This window comes from Microtus oregoni, unplaced genomic scaffold (genome assembly GCF_018167655.1).
Source record: "Microtus oregoni isolate MIOR12 unplaced genomic scaffold, Mior012 000056F_ref0000123, whole genome shotgun sequence".
Classification (NCBI taxonomy): Eukaryota; Metazoa; Chordata; class Mammalia; order Rodentia; family Cricetidae; genus Microtus; species Microtus oregoni.
Genome location: NW_024543832.1, coordinates 2580233 through 2593609, shown reverse-complemented (window position 1 = coordinate 2593609; position 13377 = coordinate 2580233). Strand labels below are relative to the sequence as shown.

At 37.3% G+C, this 13377-nt stretch overlaps 1 protein-coding gene across 1 annotated transcript; it reads left to right on the top strand.

Annotated features, from left to right (window-relative positions):
• Positions 1–7448: 7448 nt before the first annotated feature.
• Positions 7449–8024, top strand: LOC121438526 (UDP-glucuronosyltransferase 2B1-like; the record flags this gene model as incomplete). Its single annotated transcript, XM_041638798.1, has 1 exon — positions 7449–8024. A coding segment is annotated over one exon (576 nt), but the record flags the coding sequence as incomplete, so codon positions are not given.
• Between the last annotated feature and the right edge of the window lie 5353 nt (positions 8025–13377).

The window sequence follows — 13377 nt, the reverse complement described above, 5'->3', positions numbered from 1 at the left end:
GGAAGTGGGATATTCACTTCCCTTGGTGGAAGGGGGAAGGTTAGGAGTAGCCAGGGCTTGTCTCTTAAAGGGAAAGGGTACACTGGTGACAGACCAGTTCAGTAGCTCATAACATATCACCCCTAAAGTTCCAGTTCTGATGTAAGCATTTTGACAGGGGTCAATATGTTGTGTGGAAATGAATCCAGGGTTTTGTGCATATGAGGCAATTGCTCTCCTTCTGAACTACGTATCACTCAGTTTCTGTTATTTTGATTTCTACATGAAAAAATAAAGAAACTAATGAAGAAAGAGTTTGGTTTCTATTGTGAAATAATGTAAATGTTTTTGAGATTATAATATACTTCATTTTCTTCTTTCCTTTCTACTGTACTAAGATTCCTTTGTAGACTCCTGTTCTCCTTCAAGTTCTTTGCCTTTTTCTGTACTTTGTAAATATGTATGCTTCCTTCTCTCCCTGCCGTGTGTGTGTGTGTGTGTGTGTGTGTGTGTGTGTGTGTGTGCGTATGTCTGGATGTGTATGTATGTATGCATGTATGTGGGCATCCCTAATTATGGAAGTCCAGTCCCATCACTCCATATAATGTTACTTGTAAGTATGATTTTAGGAATGTACAGTATTGAAAAATGTATTAGTGTATTCTTATCACTTGAAGAATATTTCTCCTACTCATGGCTCTTTAATTGTCTATAATCCTTTGACTAGAGTTGAGACACAGTAAACTCTCCTTCTTCCATGTTAGCATGTTTATTGGTTACATTCTGCATTAGATCATGTTTCTGGAGCCTTGTCAGTTAGGTTTCTTGATTGTATCTTCTCTAACACTTATAACAGACACAATATTAGAGGAAAATTAGTTACCCAGGCTCACACCCCTTTTCATTCCCTCTTCCACAATAACTTCTGAGCCTATGATGCATAAGTTATATTGTAGAAATACCAGTTGCAGTTTGCCTAACAACTAGGCATTTTGATCTGTGTTTCTGTAGTGGTCTCCAAATTTTGCACAGAGGAGTTCCCTTGAGGGGAAAGATAAGTATGCCAATTTGTACATATGAAGACAGCATTCATAGTACAGTTAGAAATAAGGTAGTTAAGTTACATTTTAGTATTTATGTTATTACCTTCAGTCCTGAGAGATCACAGTACATTTATTCAACACTGTGACCTGTTTAGAGGATTAATTTCTGTCTAAATCAGCATTTCTATTATATCTGTAATGCTTCTTTCTACAAGAGCATTTTTAAAATATCAAACAGCATGACTAGGCTCACACTGTGGCATTGATTTTTGGCTCTGCCTCACTCAACATGGTAGAAATATGTTTACTGCAAGCTCTGTGAGCCATGCTCACTCCCCCAGTTCCAGGGATGCAGCAGGTCTATGTTGCCATTAAGAAACTTGTAGCTCTCTGCTCACAAACCCCATTTAATTGTTCTCTAGCAGTACTTTCCAAAAGGGCTGTCAGAAAGAACCAGGAAGCTATCTCTTATAGCAGCTATGTCTCTGCTGTGTCCAGCAAAAACAACCTATCTGGAAAACTGTGGCTACCTAGATGCTCCAATAGACTCTATTTGGAGGGGGATCTAGAAGTCGTCTTCTTTAAGTTTTCTTAGGCCTTATGTGGATGTATATTGCCAAACATTAGACCTAAATTGTCACAGAGAATCTATATTAATTTGAACACAGTTTGGCCAATGTTCCAGACATAATCCTAGTTAGCTCTTACACCTTAAATTAACCCATTTCTATTAATCTATGTATAAACACGGAGCTGTGGCTTACCAGTATGATTTTGGTGTTTTTCTCCTTTGGCAGTTACATAGTGTCTCTTTGATTCCACCTATTCTCTCTATATATAATTGTGTATGGATTTTCCATCTGAATGCATTCTGCATTCCCTTAGGCCAAAGCAACTTTCTTTCCAACCAATGGTAATAAACTATATTCACAGCATTCAGAGGGAAATCCCACATCAAGTTACAATTAATTGTTGAGTAAAGGGTAACTATTCTCTGAATTACAATTACCATGATTGGTGATACATACACAAATATTAGCCCTAAGTAAGTTGACCCAGTACATTTTACAAATAAATGTGTGTGTGTTTGTATATTTGTATATGAATTGAAGATATTTTTTTAAAAAAGAATTTGTCTCTTTAATCTAGGACAATATAACTATGACCACTTGAATCAAATAGTCTGATCCTCATATGGGGATGTTCTATTGGAAACTCACCAAGGCCAGCTAGCCTGGGTCTGAAAAAGCATGGGATAAAACTGGACTCGCTGAACATAGCAGACAATGAGGACTACTGAGAACTCAAGAACAGTGGCAATGGGTTTTAGATCCTACTGCACGTACTGGCTTTGGGGGAGCCTAGGCAGTTTGGATGCTCACCTTACTAAACCTGGATGGAGGTGGGTGGTCCTTGGACTTCCCACTGGGAACCCTGATTGCTCTTTGGGGCTGATGAGGGAGGGGGATTTGATTGGGGGAGGGGGAAGGAAATGGGAGGCGGTGGTGGGGAGGAGTCCGAAATCTTTAATAAATAAATAATAAAAATATATTTATTTATTTATTATGTATACACTATTCTGTCTGTGTGCATGTCTGCACGCCAGAAGAGGGCACCAGACCTCATTACAGATGGTTTAGAGCCACCATGTGGTTGCTGGGAATTGAACTCAGGACCTTTAGAAGAGCAGGCAATGCTCTTAACCACTGAGCCATTTCTCCAGCCCCGAGACAAATTCTTTTAGGTATTTTTTGATCATTATGATTACAGTTATTTTATACCCTGTGATCATTTCTCTCTGAAGGTATTTTAGTCATATTTATTTGTGTGTCTCTCTGTGTGTGTCATAGAAAGGGGGGAAAGAGAGAGGTGAGGGTGGAAACGTAGGTACCAGTATATATATTGTATGTTGAGGTTAGAAGACTTTCCACCTTCTTTGAGACAGGGTCACTTGTTGTCTATCACTAGAAATGTTAGGATAGGTAACTGATGAATATCAAGATTCTCTTAACTCCACCTGTCATCTCAAAATAGGAGTGGTAGTATTTCAGATAAAATACACTACCAAAGTCTTACAAAATTTCTGGAGAACTTCATTTAGGACCTCACATTTGCACAGCCACCAGTTTCTCACAATGTAAAATACATTAATGTGTTTTCTTTCTTTCTTCCTAATGTGTTTATAGTTTTGATACTGAAAGTATTTAATTTTATGAATTATATGTTCTACATTCTTGGAAATATATATTTTACCTTTGTGCATTTACATTGTGCATTTCCATGTTTAATCATGTTAGCAAACCTCACGTGGTTCTCTGTGGTGTGTTAAATAAAATACTTGATGTAATTCATAAAATTTTCTAGAACATTCTCAGAAAATTTCCATCCACATTCATGAGCTTTTTTTCTGTGTTTTCGTATTAATATTATCCTATATTATTTCTACAATCAATGTGTCATTATGACATTTTTATACATGTATATGTACATGTATTTATGATTTAGAATATTGAGGTAAAATTCACATAGACATTCATGTTCAGCTTGCAGTTATAAAATGGAAATATGAACTACACTCACTGTTTGCCAAATAAAAATGTTTAAAAAAATACTTTGGTGATACATTAATTTGAAAGTCTAATGGTGCAAATACAAAGGTTTGATAACCAGTATTAAACCTGTGTTTATGATTTTGACCCTATATTTTTAGTGTGTGTCTCTATATAGAGCAATTTGCTTTCTCATATACATTATAGAAAGGATGTCACTTCTCTTTATAACTTCCAAAATATGTCATATGTTTTTTTCCCTTTTTATTTAATTTTTTCATAAAATTCACGCCAACCACAGCTTTCTCTCCTTGCATTTCTCCCAGAACCCTCCTATCTTCCTCCACATTGTCTATTCCTCTTTTTCTTTTCAGAAAAGTTCAGGCCTCCTGGTGATATGAACTGGATAGGGTATAACATCATTTAATAAGACTAGGCACAAAACCTCATATCGAGGCTGAATTAGGAAATGCAGTGGGAGGAAAAAGATTCCAAGAGAAGCAAAAGAGTCAGAGACATTCCTTTTCTCTCTGTTAGGAGTTCCACAAAAACCCCAAGTTCACCACGGAATGTATGCGTAGAAACTATTGTTGTCCCATGCATGCTTCATGAGTGTCTCCTGAGTCTCTGCGAATCTTATGCTCCCTACTACATTGATACAATGGGCAATAATCTGCTAAATCATAGAAATCTCTGGTTCCTACACTTCTTCCTTCTGCTTGGTTCTCTAAATTTTGCCCAATGTTTTGCTGTTCTGCTAACATCAGCTAATAGGGAAAGCCTATGTGATGATGACTTGGCTACATACCAAAATATGAAGACAGCAGAATATCACTAGAAATCATTTCATTGACATTTTCCACACTCATATTTCATCCTATCATAGATTCTCTGATTCATCCATCTTCCAATTCCTTGCAGTCCAGGCATTGTCCTGCATGATCTTCCTCTTGTGCTTGTGCCTCAAGTTAGACCAGCCATTGGTTGGTCACTCCATCAATTTCTGAACCACCATTACCCTAGCACATTTTTCAGGCAGGGCACATCTGAGTTGGAGGTTTTGTGACTGGGATAGTTTTGCAGTCTAATCATTGGGAGCCTTGCCTGGATAAAGAAGATGACAATTTCAGGCTTCATATCCTCCATTACTGGAATTTTTCACTAGTATCACCCTCATATGTTCCAGGAATTTTTCACTCCACTCTTTCACATCATCCCCTAAGTGTCTGCAAATTCCAGTCATATTTCTCTGTACTCTTTCTCACCCTGACCTGATCATTTGTGTTCACATTCATGCCCACAAGAAGATAGGAACAATTGAGAAACAACCTAGATGTCTCTCAATCAAAGAATGGATAGAGAAAATATGGTATATTTATACAATGAGGTATTTCTCAGCTGAAAAAAGAAGAAACAATTAAATTTGCAGAAAAATGGAGAGAACTCTAAAAGTTCATCCTGAGCAGGCAACCCAGACCCATATATTCAGACATCATATGTAATGAATCATTTTTTTTCTTAATGACTGCCATTCTGTTGTGATTGCATGGAATCAATATTCAGTAAAAGTTCAGCTTCAATATGCTTTTGTTTAAAATTATTTTTGGATTGTAAAGCAGAACACATGGCTTTCAATTTGTCTTCTAACATCCAAAATCTGAAAAATTAAAGCCAGTGAGTGAGCACACCTCCAACTGGAGTCTGCAACAACTCCATCTTCTCTTACCAAGCCTTACCATAAGCAGCTTCATCCCATTGTTTCACATTGTTGTGATTTTGATATTTTCAGCCATTTCCAATCATATTTCCATGTTTATGATCTCCTTGATTCTAGTGACAAGGAAATATTTTCATTCTCCATGTCTGTTAGATGAAATATCTCTGTCAAAAGCATTGTCAAACTGGTAAAACTGATAGTAATGTTGTTCATAAGCCAAGTGTTAATAAATATTCAATGTGAGGCACAAAACTGTATATAACATATTATGACTTCATCATAAAACCTCTTTGAAAAAGGAGAGTTAGTACCCACTATGAATTGCAAATCTGAGGAGAAGGTCACCAGCAGACATTTCATAAGCCAGCACATATATGGGGAATGTGTAAACCCTGTTCTCAGAGAAGTGGCATGTAAATAGAAGTAAGCAGAGAACAGGTGTATGATACTGGGGAAAAATACATTTCAATATTGCTTTTATGTAAATTTCCACTGACCTTCAACAAAAGATGTACCACATACTGTTAGTAACTGAAGAATATTAATATAATAGATGCATATCTTCTCACAACATTGACAACAAAGTGGTAAATGTACCCATAGAACAATATGTATAAACTGCACAACATAAGTGGATTAGAAGTTTAAAATATTTTGTTTCCCTCTCCCTGTGTTTATAGATTATTTCTTACAGCTCACTGATTTTGTAAAGAAACACATGCAATTTTTTTAAGGGAACTATTAGAATATCCTGGTATCATATTATGGACTTTTAGAGAAACAGTTTGTAATGGGACTTCAACTCCAGCATCATTCTCAGTAGGGATAGCTCCTACAGCTAAGTTTTCTTAACTATGAATCATGTACCATGTCTTACTGTGCCAGGAACATGGGAGGAGATTTTAGTGTGAACTCAGACACAAGCTTTCATAGGCAGAAGCTCAGAAACAGCAGAGAATCTTAAGAACTACTAAAGCTACTTGGAATGAATAGGTGCCACGGATATTATAGGCAGTTTTGAATTTCTATCATGTGATTCCTTATAAACAAGCACATGTCTGTTTATATTTTAGAATATGTGTTTTTCCCTTCCTTTTCCAAAAATCTAGAGTCCATTTGCTTTGTTATATTCTATGACAATTACTATTTGCTTAATGTCTAAAAAGCATATCATTATTTCCAAATGGAACATCAAAGATACAATTTGTCACTTGTTATCAGATGAAATGAACATAAAAATCTTTTTTCATGCTTTTCCATAATGTCTATAATTTTAAGACTTGGTCATGATAGTTTAAGATGGAAACTACTGGGAAATTGAAATAATCTGAAAATCATTCCATTTATTTCCTCTCATGGTGAGTAAAATTCAGATCTTCCATGAATGAATGTTATTACCACAGATAGGTGGGATGATATGTTGTCTATTCTTTCCAGATTCCAGTGTGTTAATGCTATTACAAGGTAGAAGTAATTAACATTTTCACAGAATGCATATTTAAAATTATCATTTTTCACCCCACCCCAAGATCCCAATTTTCTACCCGGCAATTTTGTCTACTTCCCTTAGCCAAGAGGATAACTATATGTTTTTTCTTGGGTTTCCCTTCTTATTTAGCTTCTTTAGAAGTCGGGACCACGAGGGATGCACCCACCCACTGAGACAGTGGAGCTGATCTATTGACAGCTAACCAAGACCGGCTGGACTGTGACTGAAAAAGCATGGGATAAAACTGGACTCTCTGAACATGGCGAACAATGAGGGCTGATGAGACGCAAAGGACAATGGCACGGGGGGTTTGATCCTAAGTAATGTGATGGCTTTGTGGGAGCCCAGCAAGTTTGGATGTTCACCTTCCTAGATATGGACGGAGGTGGGAGGTCCTAGGTCTTACCACAGGGCAGAAAACCCTGACTGCTCGTTGAACTGGAGAGGGAGGGGGAAAGGTGTGGGGGGAGGGGGAGAAGGGTGGGAGGAGGGGGCGTAGGGGGGGAGGAGGGGGAGGGAAATGGGAGGCTGGGAGGAAGTGGAAACTTGTTTTTTTTTCTCCTTTTCTCAATATAAAGAAAAAAAAATTATCATCTTTCTAAAGATTACTTTAAAACCCAATTTCCCATATAATGATTCCACTGGAGGTGTTTCTTGTGTCACCATCTTGATTCGATGGTAAGAAACCAGACACCTTAGCATCCAATACTCGGTTGTACAAGTGGATCCCCCAGAATGACCTTCTTGGTCATCCAAAAACTAAAGCTTTTATAGCTCATGGTGGAACTAACGGCATCTGTGAAGCAATCTATCATGGCATTCCTATTGCTGGTATTCCATTGTTTGCGGATCAACCTGATAATATTAACCACATGGTGGCCAAGGGAGCAGCAATTAGAGTAGACTTCAGCACATTGTCAACTACAAAGCTTCTTACTGCGTTGAGGACTGTCATTAATGACCCTTCGTACAAAGAGAATGCCATGAGACTGTCAAGAATCCAACATGATCAACCAATGAAGCCTCTGGACAGAGCCGTCTTCTGGACTGAGTATGCCATGCACCACAGAGGTGCCAAGCACCTTTGCCCAGCTCTCCATGACCTCGCCTGGTTCCAGTACCATTCTCTGGATGTGATTGGGTTCCTGTTGGCCTGTGTGGCAGCTGTGGTATTCATCATCACAAAATGTTGCCTCTTTTGTTGCCATAAGACTGGCAACAAGGGTAAAAAGAAGAAAAAAGAATAGCTGCATTGAAGACAGGAGAATCTTGAGAGATGGGCCTCTCGCGGCTGCTTCCAACAAGAAGAGGCTGTGATAGCAAATCATTTCCCTCTAAAACAAGACAGTTTCATGGCATCACTAAAGATTGCTTTCATGTATTTCATATGTTTAAGACAGTGAAAGATTTCATGTCAAATATACACTAGGGGATTGTGTAAACAAAATCACATGTTCTGTTTAGAGTGCTTTGATGTAACTGAGGAGCTATCCTCAACAACCCTCATTGAGCTTACCTGTGGTTTGCAAAATTCTCATGGGCAGAAAATGAATCTAAATACCAGTTATGTTCACACATGCCAAGCCTTCTCTGCCTTTGTTTGCTGAACAATTTACTTTCTTGTTTTCACTATGCATAAAGAATAGTGTTCAGATTACAGACTTTTGAAATAGACTAACTTGTCTTTGCAAAAGGAAAAAAAAAGAAAATTCTGAGTGGCCAATGTGCACATGCCAGGTGATATGGTAACAGAGTTCCTTATCACATTTTCCTGATTTTTGCTAGTTTTTCTGTAAACATTTCCTGAGTGGTTGCCGAAGTGGAACTCTTTATTGCTGGTGAATATAGAAAGCTTGGATGCTTTATTTATTTCTGAGTTAGATTAGCATTAGCGGAGAAGTGAAATTTGGTGTAGAGACAGTGTTAAGAATTATATGTTTTATGAATTTGGAAAAGGAAAAGAGACTCTCCTGTTCCATGTCTAAGCCTTCTCTGGATAGTATTATAGTGATTTCAGATTTATATTAAGAAATTTTGGAGAACAAGGAGGCTATAGAATTTGGGAGTACTGAGATGAAGACAAACACAGCTCAATAAACAACAGAGTGTGTGGTGACAACCAAGGAATCTACAGTATGTTCCCTAATGACGGGAAAAAGAGCAGCCCGCTTTGGTGCCAGTGACCTATGATGACCACAGAGAACTAGAATGTTGGGCACATTTGGGATTCCAGGAGTCCATGGAATTACTTCTTGATATCTTCCACGTATATCGAAGAAAAGAGATAAATGTATGATCCATGTTTAATGAATGTGAAATAAGATTTTTCAGCTAGTAATTGGGAAAATAATTCCTCAACAATGAGATTACCACATTTGATACAATACTTGTAACTGCCAGTACTTACTTACCAAGCCAGGGTTTTCTTAGTATTGTCAGTGAGTACTGAATTTTAACCAGCTCAGTGTGAAGCAGCCACAGCAACACTGAAGCTATGAAAAGTTTATTACTAACAATCTGAATTTCTAAACTCTTTTTTAGAATGATAAATGTATAAAATAATAAGAATATTAAAAGTGTATTGGGAAGTTCAGGGACATGTCAACCTGCAGAGTGCTCAAGACCAGCAGAGGGCACAATGGAGCCGAAAATAGACAGGACAGAAATGAGGAATGGAGAGGATTCCATAGACTCTGTGAACTCACTCCTTAAAGTTTATTAGCTGAACAACAATGCTACAATTTATATGTGATATCTCAAATTTTCAAACCCAGTAAAAATACATTGTTAAATATTGTACCAATATTTTCTCATTTATTTAGTTAAGATTTATTTATTTGTTTTGATAATTTATAAGGGAGGAGAAGAAGTACAGCTCAACGGTCCAGAAAATATATTTAATAAAATTATAGAAGAAAACTTTCCCAACCTAAAGAAAGATATACCTTTGAAGGTTCAAGAAGCATACAAAACACCGAATAGGCTAGATCAAAAAAAAAATCCCCTCGCCATATAATTTTCAAAACACAAAGCATACAGAATAAGGAAAGAATATTAAGTGCTGCAAAGGAAAAAGTTCAAGTTACTTATAAAGGTAAATATCAGACTTACACCTGACTTCTCTATGAAAACCATGAAAGCCAGAAGGTCCAGGATAGATGTACTTCAAAAATTAAGATAACATGGATGCAAGCCCATATTGCTATACCCAGCCACGCTTTCATTCACAATAAATGGAGAAAATAAAATTTTCCAGGATAAAAACAAATTTAAACAATACGCAGCCAAAAATCCAGCCTTACAGAAAGTAATAGAAGAAAAATCACTAACCAAGGAGTCCAACATTGACCAAAATAACTCAGACATCTAGAGACCCTTCACATACACAAAACAAAGAAGGGAAACACACAAACTCTACGACTAAAAAAATGACCGGAGTTAACAACCACTGGTCATTAATATCACTTAATGTCAATGGACTCAACTCACCTATTAAAAGGCACAGGCTAAGAGATTGGATACGAAAACAGGATCCAACATTCTGCTGTTTACAAGAAACACACCTCAACCACAAAGACAGGCACCTACTCAGAGTAAAGGGCTGGGAAAAGGCTTATCAAGCAAATGGACCTAAGAAACAAGCAGGTGTGGCCATACTAATCTCTAACAAAGTAGACTTCAAATTTAAATCAATCAGAAGAGATGGAAGGGGCATTTTATACTCATAACAGGAACAGTTCATCAAGATTAAGTCTCAATCCTGAACATCTATGCCCCTAATATAAAAGAACCCACTTATGTAAAAGAAACATTGCTAAAACTCAAGGCAGCCATCAAACCGCACACACTAATAGTAGGAGACTTCAACACTCCTCTCTCACCAATGGACAGGTAAATCAGACAGAAACCTAACAGAGAAATAAGAGAATTAGTGGAGGTAATGATTCAATTGGACTTAACAGACATCTATAGAACATTCCACCCCAATAGGAAAGAATATACCTTCTTCTGTGGAGCTCATGGAATCTTATCAAAAATCGACCACATAGTCGGTAACAAAGCAAACATCCACAGTTACAAAAAAATATTAGTAACCACCTGTGTCTTATCAGATCACCATGGATTAAAGTTAGAATTCAACAACAATCCTACCCCCAGAAAGCCTACAAACTTATGGAAACTGAACAGTCACTACTGAACCATACCTGGATTAAGGAAGAAATTAAGAAAGAAAGTAAAGTCTTCCTGGAATTCAATGAAAATAAAGAAACAACATACTCAAACTTATGGGACACTATGAAAGCAGTCCTAAGAGGATAGTTCATAGCACTAAGTGCCCACTTAAAGAAAACATTGAAAGCTCACATTTGAGACTTAACAGCCCACCTGAAAGTTCTAGAAAAAAAAAAAGAAGCAGACTCACCTTGGAGGAGTAGAAGACTGGAAATAATCAAACTGAGGGCTGAAATCAACAAAATAGAAACACAGAAAACAATACAAAGAATCAATGAAACAAAAAGCTGGTTCCTGGAGAAAATCAACAAGATTGATAAACCCCTATCCAAACTAATCAAACGGCAGAGAGAGAATTTGCAAATTAATAAGATCAGAAATGAAAAGGGGGACATAACCACAGACACAGAGAAAATTCAGAGAATCATTAGATCTTACTACAAAAGCGTATTGGCCACAAAACGGGAAAATGTAAAGGAAATGGACACTTTTTTAGAAAAATACCATATACCAAAGTTAAACCAGGACCATGTGAACAATTTAAATAGACCTGTTAGTCATGAAGAATTAGAAGAGGTTATCAAAAACCTCACTACCAAAAAAAGCCCAGGACCAGATGGCTTCAATGCGGAATTCTTCCAGAACTTCCAAGAAGAACTAATACCTATACTCCTTAATGTATTTCACAATATAGAAACAGAAGAGGCATTGCCAAATTCCTTTTATGAAGCTACAGTTACCCTGATACCAAAACCGCAAAAGACTCAACCAAGAAAGAAAATTATAGACCAATCTCACTCATGAACATCGATGCAAAAATACTCAACATAATACTGGCAAACCGTATCCAAGAACACATTAGAAAAATTATCCATTATGATTAAGTAGGCTTCATCCCAGGGATGCAGGGCTGGTTCAACATACGAAATTCTATCAATGTAATCCAGCATATAACTAAACTGAAAGAAAGAAAACCATATGATCATTTCATTAGATTCTGAAAAAGCATTTGACAAAATTCAACATCCCTTTATGATAAAAGTATTGGAGAGATTAGGGATACAAGGGTCATAACTAAATATAATAGAAGCTATTTACAACAAGCCGACAGCTAACATCAAATTAAATGGAGAGAAACTCAAAGCCATCCCACTAAACTCAGGAACACGACAAGGCTGTCCACTCTCGCCATACCTCTTCAATATAGTGCTTGAAGTTCTAGCAATAGCAATAAGACAACATAAGGGGATCAAGGGGATTCAAATTGGAAAGGAAGAAGTGAAACTTTCGTTATTTGCAGATGATATGATAGTGTACATAAGCGACCCCCAAAACTCCATAACAGAACTTTTACAGCTGATAAACACATTTAGTAATGTGGCAGGATACAAGATCAATTCCAAAAAATCAGTCGCCCTCTTATACACAAAGGATATGGAAGCAGAGAGGGAAATCAGAGAAGCTTCAACTTTCACGATAGCCACAAACAGCATAAAATATCTTGGGGTAACTCTAACCAAGGAAGTGAAAGATCTACTTGACAAGAACTTTAAGGCATTGAAGAAAGAAACTGAGGAGTATACCAGAAAATGGAAGGACCTCCCTTGCTCTTGGATCGGGAGGACCAACATAGTAAAAATGGCAATTCTACCAAAGGCAATTTATAGATTCAATGCAATCCCCATCAAGGTCCCTTCAAAATTCTTCACAGATCTTGACAGGACAATAATCAACTTTATATGGAAAAACAAAAAACCCAGGATAGCCAAAACAATCCTATACAATAAACGATCTTCTGGAGGCATTACCATCCCTGACTTCAAATTCTATTACAGAGCTACAGTGATGAAAACAGTGTGGTACTGGCATAAAAACAGAGAAGTCGAACAATGGAATCGTATAGAAGACCAGAATTTTGACCCACAAACCTATGAACACCTCATTTTTGATTAAGGAGCTCAAAGTATACAATGGAAGAAAGAAAGCATCTTCAAAAAATGGTGCTGGAACAACTGGATATCAACCTGTAGAAGAATGAAAAAAGACCCATATCTATCACCATGCACAAAACTCAAGTCCAAATGGATTAAAGACCTCAATATCAGTCCGAACACACTGAACCTGATAGAAGAGAAAGTGGGAAGTACCCTACAACAGATGGGCACAGGAGATCGCTTCCTATGTATAACCCCAGAAGCACAGACATTAAGGGCAATATTGAATAAATGGGACCTACTAAAACTGAGAAGCTTCTGTAAAGCAAAGGACACTGTCACAAAGACAAAAAAGGCAACCTACTGACTGGGAGAAGATCTTTACCAACCCCGCAACAGACAAAGGTCTGATCTCCAAAATATATAGAGAACT